This window comes from Tamandua tetradactyla, chromosome 18, assembly GCF_023851605.1.
Source record: "Tamandua tetradactyla isolate mTamTet1 chromosome 18, mTamTet1.pri, whole genome shotgun sequence".
Taxonomy (NCBI): domain Eukaryota; kingdom Metazoa; phylum Chordata; class Mammalia; order Pilosa; family Myrmecophagidae; genus Tamandua; species Tamandua tetradactyla.
In genome coordinates this window covers 51,618,905-51,634,157 of record NC_135344.1, presented here as the reverse complement: position 1 = coordinate 51,634,157, position 15,253 = coordinate 51,618,905, and the positions used below count along the sequence as shown (strand labels likewise).

General features: G+C 40.0%; 1 protein-coding gene across 3 annotated transcripts in view; it reads right to left on the bottom strand.

Annotated features, from left to right (window-relative positions):
- The window catches only part of B4GALT6 (beta-1,4-galactosyltransferase 6), a 68,051-nt gene that overhangs the window by 18,065 nt on the left and 34,733 nt on the right, over positions 1-15,253 (bottom strand). For all 3 annotated transcript variants that reach the window (XM_077135713.1, XM_077135714.1, XM_077135715.1), the window contains exon 4: positions 8,178-8,302. In XM_077135713.1, coding sequence (XP_076991828.1) covers positions 8,178-8,302 — 125 coding nt within the window. The remainder of the gene's footprint in view (positions 1-8,177; positions 8,303-15,253) is intronic.

Genomic DNA, 15,253 nt, shown 5'->3' with positions numbered 1-15,253 from the left:
GAGACAATGGCTGCTAAGAGGCTGATGTTTGTCTACATTAATGATTTCACATGTGCTAAGTGACAGGCACTAAAGAGGTTCTGGTGTCCCTTACCAGCCACCACTTTGGATCCTTTCCTTTTGATTTGTCCCCAAAAATGGCTCTTGGGTTATGACCCTAAAGACTACAACTCGGGCACAGCAATACTGAAGCAGCATTTGTACTCACTTTTGTACCACACCATAATGTCCACAGATGGTGCTGGGGACTCCCTTGATGAGTGGGGACTCACTAACGGACATCAGTATCAATTGTTGGTGCATTCAAGGAATTCTCAAATGAATACAACTGCCAACCCAGTTCAGTGACCCCTAGGTTTGCTATTAGTATGCAAAACTTATATGGAAGCCAAGAGAATGAAAGAGGACCCCAAACTTACACTCTATACAAAACGTAACTCAAAGTGGATCAAAGACCTAAATATAAGAGCCAGTACCTTAAAACTCCTAGAAGAAAATATAGGGAAACATCTTCAAGACCTAGTTACAGGAGGTAGCTTCTTTAACTTTGCACCCAAAGAACAAGCAATGAAAAGAAAAATAGATTAAAAGGGGAACTCCTCAAAATCAAATGTTTCTGTGCTTCAAAGGACTTTGCCAGAGAGGTGAAAAGGCAACCAACTCGATGGGAGAAAATATTTGGAAACCACATTATTGGATAAGGGTCTGATATCCAGCATATACAAAGAAATCATACAACTCAACAACAAAGCAAACAACCCAATTATAAAATGGGCAGAAGATATGAATAGACATTTTTCCAAAGAGGAAATGCAAATAGCTAAAAAATATATGAAGAGATGTTCATCTACATTAGCTATAAGGGAAAAGAAAATCAAAATGACAATGACATATCATCTCACACCTATATGAATGGCTCCTATTAAACAAACAGGAAACTACAAATTTTGAAGAGGATGTGGAGAAGTTGGAACACTTATTCACTGTTGGTTGGAATGGCACAGATGCTATAGAAGACATTTTGGAGGTTCCTTAGAAAATTAAAGATCGAGTTGCCCTACGACACGGCAATACCACTACTCGGTATATACCCAGAAGAGCTGAAAGCAGTGACATAAACAGACATTTGCACACTGATGTTCACAGCAGCATTATTCAATTGCCAAAAGATGGAAACAACCCAAGTGCCCATCAACAGACAAGTGGGTGAACAAAATGTGGTATATACATAGATGGAGTATTATGCAGTAGTAAGAGGAAATGACATCCCGAAGCACATGAGAAAATGGATGAGCCTTGAGGACATAATACTGAGTGAAATAAGCCAGACACAAAAGGATAAATACTGTATAATTTCGCTAATATGACCCTGGTAAAGATAAACACAGAATCTTACAATGTAGAATATAGGGGACCCGGAGATACACAGAAGCTAGAGACAGGTAGCATGTTACTTCACGAGGTTGAACTTAAATGTGTGGGAATGGCTTAGAAGTGATGATAATTCATAAACAGTTTAAGTAATACACTTATATTGCAGGTGAGTTTGATTGAAAGGGTTTATATAGCGCCATGTATCTCATCAATTAACACTACATATAAAAGTAAGTTTTTGCATGAACCACTTCAAAGGTTTGAATCTTGTACCAAAGTCAATAATAGAGGGGTAGAAGGGGAAAACTACTAAAGCATGTTATGACCTGTATTTAACAGGAAGGCATCACCAGAACTATAGCAACACTCGGAGTAAATAATTAGGGGGAGGACAAGAGTTCAGAGGAATTTTAGATGTTCTCTTTGGTGAGGGTGCATTTATCTGTTATTTTCCTCTTTGGAGCAATGAAAATTGTCTAAAATTGAGTAACGATGATTGCACAACTAAATAAGGACACTGTGAGACATGGATTGTATATTTTGGACATTGTCCATGAAGCCCAAAGGATGGAGGTGGTCAAGGGTACAAAGACTAAGAAGCAGAAAGGCAAGCTGTGGTGTACACATGTGATGGAATATTGTGTGGCTAAAGAAAGGAATGAAGTTGTGAGGCATGAACCTTAGGACATATGTTGTACAAAATAAGCCGAAACAAAAGGCAAATATTTTATGGTCTCTTTTAGAGACTACATATATGAACATTGGAGCCTAGATTGTAAGCTCTTATAGCAATGACATTTATTCCTGAGCTTTAAGTGTTATTTCTAGATTCTGACATACTGTGCTATAGTGTATAACCTGTTATTCTCCTGGAACTTTGGGTACCTGCGTGACACCTGATACTCAGAGTTGGACTTCTGCAGCTCTGAAAGTCAGCATTCCTATATACAACAACTGTTAAAGAAGCCGAAAAAGAGATCAGCCTTCAATTAGAGATAAGAATGAAGCCAATCTGATTTGGACTAAGGTAAATCAGAATACAGGATAAAGGATAACTGTGTCTGTATTTTAGAACATTATCTACCATATGAGACCAAAAGAAGAGAGCTTTATTTGTCCCAAACCTGAAGTGTCTTTAGCATACTCAACCTGTCTATCCAGTTCAATTAAATAACTCAAATACACGGAGCCCAGAACGGGAATAAGAGCTTGTTATTCTGTACGGTTTAATGCAATACCCAGATACATTCCAGAGTGTGCTGAGCAGATAATTACAAAGTACTGGCAAAATCTGTTGAGGGATTGAAGAAAAAATGTGAGTTTTCCTACCTGGGAAAGCCTGGATACTGTCTTAAACATTAGGGACTCCCAAATCAATAAGCCAAGCTATCAATCTTGAGACCTGCTCTTATGAAACTTCTTTCTATAGCACAGAAAGTAAGCCTACCTATAATTATGCCTCAGAGTTACTTCCAGAGAACCTCTTTTGTTACTCAGATGTGGCCTCCCTCTCTCTAAGCCCAACTCTACAAGGAAAATCATTACTCTTGCCCCATCGTGGACATGCCATCCAGGGGTGTGAGTCTCCCTGGCAGCATGGGACACAACTCCCGAGGATGAGCCTAGCCCTGCCACCATGGGATCGACAATGCCTACCTGACCAAAAGGGGGAAAATTAATGTAATAAAATAAGGTATCGTGCCTGAGAGAGTTTAAATAGAGTCCAGAAACTGTTCTGGAGGCTACTCTTATGCAAGCTTCAGCTTGATATTGCAAACAACCATCATCATTCCTGTTAACCCTAAAGAACACCCAGGGGTCTATCTGAGATCCTACAAAAGTTTACTTACTACAAAAGTTGCACTAAGTTTACTTTTCAAAAACCTAAAACCTTCAGATAGTTCCTAGGTCAGATAAGCCCTGAAACTCAGAGGTGCCAGTATCTCCAAGAATATCAACCAGTTCTATCCCCCTCTCCCATATTGTTGATACCCCTTTTCAACATGAAAAAAGTTAGAACGGGCTTAAAGATTGGGAGAAGGATCAAAGGAGGAAGAGGAGTTATAACAGGGAAGTTATAACACACAAGTATGAGTGCTGAAACATTATACTGATATTTCTTTTAGTCTCTAGTGTCTTGGAGCAGCTAGAAGGAAAAACCTGAAATTATGGAACTGTAACCTGAAATTGTGGAACTGTAACCCATACTAAACTTTGAAATCTGTTCAAAGTATAAAATGTACTTTGAAATTAATTGTTTTTTGTATATATTTCACAATAAAAATGCTTAAAAAAACTGCTAAGAAAAAGTAAAAGGAGAGGAAGAAGTTAGATGGTGAGCAGATAGCCATACCACTACCTTATGTGAAGCATATCGCTGTAATAACCTCTAGCAAAATAAGAGTCAAGCTTACCCTGCCTGGTTTACCATTTCGTCACAAGCTGGTCACCTATGACATAATGTGAATGGGCTATAAAAGGAGTCAAAGCAAATTAGGGATGATTTTTAAGGGAAGAAACTATTAAATGGCTGCAGAGTTCATATTAATTAAAAGCAATCCATATTAATTAAAGACAATTAGGCTCAGTGATGGACATATAGAATTAAAGTCATAAACCCACTGAAATTTTAATTTCTTCAATGAAGCATTTAAAATATCAAGAGTTATTTTTAAAAAAGTTACAGAGAAACAAAAATGTTATAAGAAAAGGAGGCAGTAGAGGAAAGGAAGGGAGATAGTTATTTCTTAATGGGTGCAGAGTTTCTGTGTGGGGTGATAAAATGTTGGGTAATGGCTGTTGGTGATGGTAGCACAATATTGTGGATGTAATTAATAACACTGAATTATGTACTTGCAAGTGGTTAAACAGGAAATTCTGAGTGGCATATGTTACTACAGTAAAAAGTTTTGAATATTAAGATAGAAGGATGGATAGATACAGCAAATGTCGCAAAATGTTAAAAGTTGGTAGATCTGATATCCCAAAGTAATTTGGCCAGTGAATAAAGAAGTATTTACTTCTTTATTTATAAAAATGTTGGGGAACTGGGGAGAAAGGAGGAAATATTCAACTTCCCCATTTGGAGAATTCTTGATATTCTCATAAGCAGTGGGGACAACCAAATCAATAGGCCAAGCCCTTGATCTTGGGGTTCACCCCTATGAAACTTATTCCTGTCAAGGAGAGGCTAAGCCTACTTAAACGTCACCCCCAGAGAACCTCCTTTGTTGCTCAGATGTGGCCTCTTTCTCTAAGCTGACTCAGCAGGTGAACTCACTGCCCTCCCCGCTATGTGACTCCAAAGGGTATAACTCTCCCTGATAATGTGGGACAGAAATCTTGAGATAAGCCAGTACCCGGCATCAAGGGTTCAAGAAAAACTTCTCGACCAAAAGGGGGAAGAGAAAAATGAGACAAAATTAAGTTTCAGTGGCTGAGAGATTTCAGAGTCGAGAGGTTATCCTGGAGGTTATTCTTATACATTATACAGATACCCCATTTTAGTTTATCTGTATTGGAGTGGCTGCAGGGAGGTATCTGACTGTTGAGGAGTGTGTTCCAGTAGCCTTGATTCTTGAAGATGATTATATAAAGACATAACTTTTGCAATGTCACTGGGTGACTGTGAAAACCTTCTCCAGGGTATGGACCGATCAGTAAAAAAATATATGGATATTTACGCATGCTTCTGTTAGACATTGCTACCTATCATGCCTTGCCAACCCCCAACCAGGGCCATTCCTGCCAATCCTGGAGGATACCTAGAGCATGGTGTGGGATTCTGCAGGGGTTCCATGCACTGGGGTGGCTCTCCAGGACCTGCAGCCTCCGGATGGGTCCCTGGACAAGATGGGTCCTGAAATGCAGAGGGGCCAGCCCTTCCAGAGCATCAATTAGTTCCATTCCCCTATCCCATATTTTGGGATGTAGGCATAGTCAAAATACTCACAGAGTGGGAGAAAGATCAAAGGTGATGGTGGAGTTATACAGGGAAGGTAACTTTTAACAGATGAGTATGACTGCTGAATCATTATACTGGTTTTTTTTTTTAGCCCCCAGTACCTTACAGCAGCTAGAAATAAAAACTTAAAATTATGGAATTGTAAGCTATACCAAACTCTAAAATCTGTTCTACAACTAATTGTTGCGATACACTCTGAAATTTATTGCTCTAATGAATATATGTTATTTAAGGAGAAGGTAGGAGTATAACAAAGAAAACAACATCTAACAAATGGGTATGACTGCTCAATCATTATATTGATATTTCCATTGGTCTTTCAGTGTCTTAGTTAGAGCAGCTAGAAGAAAAAAACAAGAAATCGTGGAACTGTAACCCATACCAAATTTTAAAATCCGTTCTGTAACTATTTGTTAAAACGTACTTGGAAATTTATTGTTTTGTATGTATGTTATATTTCATAATAAAAAACATTAAAAATCAATAAATAATGGAGGGATAAGGGGTAAAACAAATTGGGTAGACTGAAATACTAGTGGTCAATGAGAGGGAGGGTAAAGGGTATGGATGTATGAGTTTTTTTCTTTTTTCCTTGTATTTCTTTTTCTGGAGTGATGCAAATGTTCTAAAAATGATCATGGTGATGAATATACAACTATATGATGATATTACAAGCCACTGATTGCCAACATGTATGGACTGTATGTATGTCTGTGAAGCTTTGTTAATCAAAATATTTTTTTAAAAAGCTGGTAGATCTGAGTATCTGGGTGGGGTATGTTGGAGTTCTCTGTTTGGGTTTTGTATTATTATTGTAATTGTCTTGTAAGCTTCAAATTATTTCAAAATAAAAATTTTTTAAAAAACGTTCAAGTTGGTGACAGATACTTAACATAAATCCAATTATTTCTTCTTTCACTCTCTCTCAACTATGATTCAGTATTGGAATACAGTATTGTTAGAATGTAAATAGATAAAGAGGGGCGGTGGTGGTGGTGGTGAGAAATTATTTAATTAAATAAGGTAAGTATAGCTCATTTCTATATGGTCTCCAAAATCCTATCATACTTTTAGTTACATAGCTCAGAACTAGATATTGTATTCTGAGAAGGGTTTGCTTAAAACTGAAATAATAGCAGTGTTACCACATATTTCCTAAACAGCTAATTTTCAGAACCCTGAATTCGGCTTACTCCTAGGGAAGTCGACATTCAATACTAGTATTACTTGATGACATGGAGCATATAGTCTACTAAACTCTCAGTAGGAATTACTCACGTATGGTATACCTGTCTCTAGGAAAATCAGAAAAAGAAAACCAACTATAAAAGTTAAACCAATTATCATATATAGACAGCCGGAGAAAGGACAAGAATACTTCATTTTTCCAATTCTAAATTGTTCTACTCCTGTGTCGCATACTGCACTCCACACGCACTGCACCCTGTATCCCGTATGAACGGTCATCTGAAGAGCGGCCCCTCGCTTCCCCTCAGCAGGCTGTGAATGATCTGATTCTGCCTTTTCTTCCATTAACATTCAACATGCACAATCACCACCCAAGTATTAAAAATGATTTAATTGTCCAGGACATTTTTTAAAAGTGTAATGCATGCAAACTGGGCCCTATTTTAGATAGATAGAAATGTGATGAAAATCTATCAAGAAGTATGAAAAGATTCATTCACAAATGACTCTGATCTGCAAAATAGCATGACAATTAAAAAAAAGACTGTTTTTCTAAAATTTGTACTGAAATCCATTTAGGCAGCTTCACAACTTGTTTCAGGCAATAAGAAAACTGAACATTTATTTAATAATTTGTAACAAGGCCAAAAAAGACATTTATTTGTCTCAGAATCTCTCAATTCAACAAAATTGTGTTCAGTGCTGGCCTTACACAAGACAATAAGCTCTGTGTTAGGGATGGAGACCTAAATAATACACATCCCTAGACACAAAGAAGCCAAGGTCAATTAAGTCAGAAGATCTCTTTCAAGAGTTTAATAGCAGACTGTTTATTCTCTTTCCTACAAATGATTTTCCTAGTACTAACATCTAATATACATTTTAATGGGAAATTGAAAGCTGTTTCCAGATAAAGGATACATTACAATTTTTTAGACTGTAACATTTCATTTTACTAATCTGCAGTCTTCATTTGGACTACATAAATGCTATTTCCTACTCAAACATAACATTACATGAATGTGCACTGATTGACCAATTTCATTGAACTGAGAACAAATATGATCTAAACCACGGGTTTCCTTTAAAAAAAAAAAAAGCCGTGGAGGCCCAGAAGCCTGACCACCTTGTTTTTCAAACAAAACATTAAGTAGAATTCCAACATAGCAAAAAGACAAAAAGCTTTTGCCCTGTCTTCTGAAACAAGGGTGAAGAACTTAAAGCCCTCCCTTTCATGCCACAGTGGCCTTGAAGTGGTCTCTTCAGAATTTCTGGACCCCGAGGGAAGGAACTTGAGAACACCCTACACCCAAGAGGAAACCAAGATATTATCCTCCCAGTAGGTCACCAGTTCCAGGACTCGATGCAGAGCAAGCTTCTCCTCCCAACAAAACAGAACAGGAAAAAATCCATTTATCAAATCTGTCTCAGGAGCTCCAAGAGACTGAACACGAGTGTATATGTTGTTTATGCACAGGTACATTCAAAGTTTTCACAACTAACATTATTAAAGTACATTTTAACTATGAATACCAAAAAAAGGTCTTAAATTTATCAAGAGTTTAAGGATTTCACTCTATATTTTGGGTTTAGCACACACTGTCTAAATGCACAGTAAAAGCCACACTACTCAGGGAAAAATTAATCTCACCTTCCATCTGGGTTTACAGTCTTTAGGCTTCCAATGACCTCCTGGCGCAATATCTAAATCCTTGGAGAAGAGGTGATGAATTTCATCAAAACTGACTTCACTTACATTGACATTGAGGAATCCCCCTATAAAGGCAAAAATATGAAAAATTGTTTTAAACGTCTTTTGCTTCAAAGATTCAAGTAAGACAACACCCAGTGGGGTGATGGTATAGGAGAGCCCAGTTTATTCCTGTCAGCACAGCATAACCACTAGTTGCTGCCCTTAAAATAAACATTTTGTTCATAAGTAATATACTGATTATTTTAATACTAGAAAATGTTTGCATGTCAGTACAACATTGCATATTATTACAATTTAACAACCATTCAAATATTTTAAAGTATTAATTTCAATGTAGTCAGCAGAGGGGTGTTGAGGGCACAGTACTTTAAAGAGTTAATTTAGCAGTTAGCTTGATAAGGGGTCTGAATCGTAGCTTTTGTCCCTTGGGGAAATTATTTAACCTCTGCATATCAGCCTCCTCATCAGTACAGGGAACAGCAGAGTCTGCCTCCCAAGGTAGCTGTATCAATTAGATGAAACAGCGCAAGTGAAGGATCAGATCTGGTGCCTGGCGCAAGGTACACACTCAAGAACTGGCAGCTATGACTGCTGTCATCTATTCTACTGATATTTCTTTTTTTTTTTTTCATATGTTGTAGGGCAGGGTCACATTTCATTATTTTTCCATGTGAGCATCCCGCTATTGTAGCACCATTTGTTGAAGTTTTTGTTGTTTGTTTAGGGGGGAAGTGCAAGGACCAGAAATGGAACCGGAGTCTCTGCATGGCTGGCAAGAATTCTACCACTGAACTACCCCTGCACCCCTCCTCCACTGATATTTCTTAAGAGATACCATTTACAAACACAATGCAACACATTTATTTTGAACATCTACCAAAGTTTCAGGCCCTTCGTACACAAACATGAAAAACCGTGGACTTCGAAGATGCTCCTCTTCAGCTCACAGAACCACACTCTCCAAATCAGCCAAATAGATATTACTGGCGATGCTTTTACTAAAAATCTTTCTAATTTACACTAATGAAAGAAGAATGAATTGTGGATGGAAAATCATTTCAATTAATCTGGTCAAAACCAAATACGACTCAGGATATCTCTGTCTTCACCAAAGACATGAAATAGCTGAATGCTCACAAAAGTCTCTTTGAAGCAATGTTATCCTTAGTGATTTCACCATTACTGAGAACAGCTATCATACAAAAGGCAAAGAAAATGGAACTACAGATCATCTTTCAGCAGTTTTAATGTCACCCTTTAATTTCCAAATAAATACAAATTGCTCTGGAACACACTCCTGCCAAGGTCTCTCCAGCCTCCTCATCTCATAGGATGCAAAACCAACAAAACGTTGAGGTTTCCCTTTCAAGCCTTCTGAGCCTCCCATCAGATTCCACACGTGAAATGCTCAGTTCCTCTCCACAGTTCCTCTTTCCTCCTGCTATCCTACATTCTGTACAGCTGTCACAGGGGCCTCTGTTCTCAACCCCACCTTCCTGCTAACTAAGCAAGAATGTCAGCAGCTTTCACTAAGTGCTGAGAGGCATGCAAAGGGGAAGTGTTTTGAAATGCAAATATCTGAGTTTCACACAGTGAACTAGGAAACGTTTGCAATCTAAGGTCTCCTGGTTTTCCTGATAACATTTGTTTTTATAAGCAAACCCCTTTAGTGTGACAAGATAAGCAAAAAAAGCTAATCTTAGAAAGGTCAGATATTCCTAAGGAAGAGAGAAACCTATGAACAAGCAGAGAAAGAGAAGCTCAAATTTAAGATGGATCAGTCAACAGGACTACAGACTATGAGGGCTCAGATGACAAAAACAGAATCTAGAATTGTAATCATACAACACTCACATAAATAAATCTCATGCATTTAATAGGATTCATGATTGCTAGAATGATAGTTATTAGGCTAAATAATGAGCAGCTCTTATTATTTAGAGCTGAAGTTCTTAATGCATTGTTAAACCAATTTTTTTTGCCTCTTTGCTAGCTTTATTGCTTCAACAAGCTGTAATCCACACCACTGTCAGTTTTCTCCAGTATCATTCTCAGTTTAATTTTCATCTTGAACACACACGTGCTGGCAAAATAACAGACAAGCCAGACATCTTTCTCCTCAATGGGGAGGGCCTCCTGTGTCTACCACCTACTTATCATGATGCCTGAAGCACCTAAGCCCACCTCCCTCCCTCCTGATGGCTACCCCAGCCCGGAATCCAGGAGCAGCTCTCCTTTTTCCCCTCTGCTCTGAAGGTCAAAGAGGGCCCTGTGGTATGCCTGGCGCTTTTGTCACAGGAGTAATAATAGCATCGCTAGGCTGGGAGGAGGCGGGGAGAAAACAGGCCTCCAGGACAGGAATGGCCAGGACTAGGAACAGGGAGCATAGTAATCAGAGAGTGCAGGAGCAGGAAGAACAAACACTGATTATTATGGAGGGAGGGGGAAGCGGGAGCTGTTAGGGAGAAGATCCTGTGCACAGAAAAGGAAAAGAATATTTTATAGAGAGAGTGTCCAGGAAGAAGCAGTCAGACGAATGACCCAGTGAGGCCACAGTTTCCAAACTGTCCTCAGTAGAAGGACTCCCTTCAGGGAGCTGTGGATGGGGGAGGGAGGACTCCCCACCCCGGCACCGCCCAGCTCCTCTTTCATCTCATTTACATATGGGGTGTCCCCCTCTGGGCTTGTGTTCCAGGGTTTTAAAAAATGTTCGTAAACCATCTGCTGTGCATAAAGTCAAGAGAGGATACTGGATAAGAGGAGGAAGCCGTCAGCCTGGCCAGGCCCCGTTATCACACTTGCTGAGATTCCAGGGGTAACTGAAGAAAGGAGCCACTGAGCTCCAGACAGAACTCTTGTGCTAAATGTGAATTTTTCAACTGAGAACAAGTGAATTCTTTACCCAGTTAGAGATTAAAAGGTCAAAAATAAAGATACTAAGTGAAAGTCATTTACCCTACGATGTAATCAATCAGCAGACAAATGTAAGCTGAATGATTTATCAGATACTAAATTTCACTAATTTGAAGCAAGAGGGCTGAGGGCATGAACAGAGGAGGGGCTGCCAATTATCTAAAAGATAGCATGCAGGAGTAGGGAACTGAATCCACTGTAAGCTACTTATTAGTCTTGGCAACCAAAGTGTATTCCAAACTATTTCTGATATGTGTGAGAATAAGTATGAGCTACACCAGTGACTACACGTGACATTCACATCCCCTAGTGCTGAAACTGCAAGACATGCAACCATGCCTCTCAGGCTGGGATGCTGGCCCAAAAGAGCCTGGCTTAGGTGGCCGTGGACCCAAATGACAGGCTCATTGTGGTGTGGATTACCTACCCCCAAACCTCCGATTCACTCTTGGAGGCCTCATACTCTTCACTACATTGCCCCAAACTTCCTAGTTCCTGTCAACTGACAAACTGATGACTTTCTTTAAACTCATAATCCACAACCACTATTACTCCACTTCCTCATTTCTGAGACACACATTCATTCATGTTTTCACATCTGGCCCAGGGGCAGATCCTACCATCAATTTGTACATTTAACGTACTATTTCTTTTCTGTTTGTGAAACGCCATTATAAAATCAATGATAAGTTTTGTCAAGGAAATATGGTATCATATACTCCTCCAGCCTTTTCAAATGTGTTTTCTGGAACCATTCACTTGCCAAGAAATTACAGTATACAGTAATTATATTACTGTACTTATATTACTGTATACTGTACCTCTATGCTTTTCTAGAATGCTACCCCAGCGCCTCATCTTAAGTGAAACAGTATTCTTCCTTTTGAACCATGGTAAGGGAAAGCTGCTCACTCTCCTATGCCCAAAATCTTGGGGTCAGGTATAAACACAAGGCATTCTGTAGACTTGTCTTTTCACCTCACAAATAATCATTTAATTTCAAGTTTCATAAACTTACCTCCTTTGGCATTTATGACTTTCAGCCATACCACCTTCCAAAATCCAGCCACGTCCACCGACAGGTGCCTCCCCTTCCCTGTACATCAGGATTGTACATCCAGTTCTGTGTCCACATACACCTCACTGTCACTAGAATTCACTGGCTTTCAACTCTGACCCAGACCATCTCCTTAGAGCCTCCTTTTCTTTCACATTTCTCACTCTCTCTTCCCACTAAATTCACTCTTCAATCTCATAGAGACTTAAAGTCCTCTGTTTTTTTTGCCATTTTTCCAGTCTATCGCATCCCCTAATTAAATGGTTCACTAATTTGGGTGGCATGTCCCAGAATCAGAATACAGGCTACTGGCTCCATCCTCAATGCTTCTGTGTTAGTAGATGCCCATGCCATCTTTGTGGCCATCCAGCTTTATCCATCCCAGACGCTTGAAGAACTGCCTGCACTTGAGTCCTGCCTCCCAAAGGAAAAAGCTAAAACCCACTTTAGCAACCAAGAATGATCCCATGGCCAAACAGATCTACCCACAGGATATTTTGCTGGAGTGGCAACACCAGGACATGGATCTTTTGGTCAAAGTAGTGGCAGAAGCATCTGGCTTTAGGGTCACCAGCAGTGGTATCTCCCTTCTCCAGCCCTGAGTGCCATGAGTGGAATCTATGATCATCTCTGCCGAGTAGCAACAGAAGACACTTCAGAGTTTGGGCTGCTCAGCCTCTGAGCCTAACCCTCTGGTCACCCAGATTTTCTGGGAGCTACCTAATATAATTTCATGAATTCCTTTTCCTCTTGAATTAGATCAAGTGCGTTGTATAGTCTGCAACCAAGAACCCTGACTTTTGCTGTAAGTCTGGGGTTTTGCTTTTAAGGCTGCATTTTAAACAAGGATCCTCCCAGCTGATTCTAGTGCAGGTCACCCTGAGCCACACTTAGAAAACATGGCTCAGTAGCTTCACCCAATCATACTACCTGTATACTCACAGCATCTTTATTTCCACCCCCTTCCTGACCCAACACACCTCTGCTGCCAAACCCAGCCTTGGAGCAACAATTTTCTCTGCTCTAATTCTCCACCTAATAAATACCATTGAAGGGAATCACATGAGTATATAGATTCCATCGGTTAGGTGAGAGACCTGGTATATTTCCTTGAACACAGTAAGCTTTCAACAAAAACAAGTGTCACATTATTTGTGCTTTTTAAACCCTAATGGAGGTATCTCTCTGCTGTTAGCCAACTTTTAACTCATGATAAGTTGACTCCATCTTGTATTCCCTAGATCAATTTTTAAAATATTTAAGACCTTCTTGGCCTCCCCGTCAATATACACGTGGCCTCCTACTTAATCAGGAAAATAGAAGCAATAAGCAGGAAACCACTCAGCTTTCCCCGCCTCGTCTCCAAACGAACCATACTCTTGCCTCAGAGGAAAAGGTGCACCTTTATTTCTTCACTCTGGGGATACTGCTCTTTCCTTTCACTGCTTCCAGAACCTGGCTTCATGGAAACCCTTGGTTCTGCTCTCCCCTACATGTCCTCTCTTTTCTCTTCATCGTTTCTTTCCATAATGGCTAAGACATGCTCAGGTTCACCTTTTACTAAAAAGTTCTTCCCTTAACCTCACCTCCTCCATAAAAATTCTTTACCCCATGTGCTGGTCTGCATCTGTGGTGGACCTCAGAAAAGCCATGCCCTTTGAGCCTCATTCAGTATTTCTCAGTGGGAGCATTTTGATTGTTCCCATGAAGATGCGACCCACCCAGTTGTGGGTGGTAACTTTTGATAAGATGATTTCCATGGAGGTGTGTCTCCACCCACTGAAGGTGGAGTTGCTTGCTGGAATCCTTTAAAAGAGGAAACATTTTGGACAGAGTCCCTTTTTGGTAGAGCCACGTGAAAGCCAGCAGATGCCGCCATGTTCGCCATGCACCCTTCCAGCTGAGAGAGAAACGTTGAACATCATTGGCCTTCTTGAACCAAGGTATCTTTTCCAGGATGCCTTAAATTGGACATGTCTATAGATTTGTTTTATTTGGGACATTTTCTCGGTCTTAGAACTGTAAACTTGCAAGTTATTAAATTCCCCTTGTTAAAATCCATTCCGTTTCTGGTATGTTGCATTCTGGCAGCTAGCAAACTAGAACACCCCATTCGCCTCTTTTTCTTTTTTTTTAAACCAGCTAGCTTTAATACACTTCCCGTTTACTTCTCAGGCCAGTATACTTTGCTTGTTACCCTAGTATTCTACTGTAATTGTGCTTACTGTGGCCCCATTAATTATCCATAGGTCAAATTCAATGGCCTTCCCACAGTTCCTCACTCTACCCGCCTTCTCTGAAGTACATGGGGAGACTGACAACCTCTCCTTGGCACTCTCTCCTCATTGACCTCCGAAACACCATTCTCTGACTTCTCGAGAGGTCTGACTAATTAATGCCCCTTCTTGTACTGACTGCACCCGCCCCATAAGTATGGGTGTTCGCCAGGGAACCACTCTTAGCCTTCTTCCATTCTCACTTCCTCTATGGTCAGCCCAGATCCTCATAAATTATGAAATTCAGACCCCTGGTTAACATCTGAGTTTCAAACAAAGCATGATCAACACGGAACTCCTTAACTTCAGCACTTTCCAAATGGGATGGTTCTCCTGCATAACTTGATCAGTTAATGGTCACCAAGTCACCCAAACCAGAACCCTGGAATTTAACCCTGATCCCTAGTTGGTGGCCACATCCTGTTGGTTAATAGGCCCCCTTCAGCTTCTCTTGCATGCTTCCTTCTCTTTCCAATGCCACAGTCTTGGCACATGCCCTTGCCGGTTCCCCTTGGCCCCCTGCAAAAAGCTTCTAACTGGCCTCCCTGATTCCAGCATTTCCCCATTCTCAACCACTTTCCATATCTCATAAATACAATCACTCTGAAATACAATTCTGGTCACATCAGTTATCTGCCTAAAGTCTTCAATGGGCCCCCATTTTTCTAAAACAGAGTTATTGTTGCTTTAACATTTGTTTTTGTTTTACCTTTTTCTTTGCAGGGGAAAAAAAATAAAAATACTCTGAAACCTGTGTATCCTTAGAT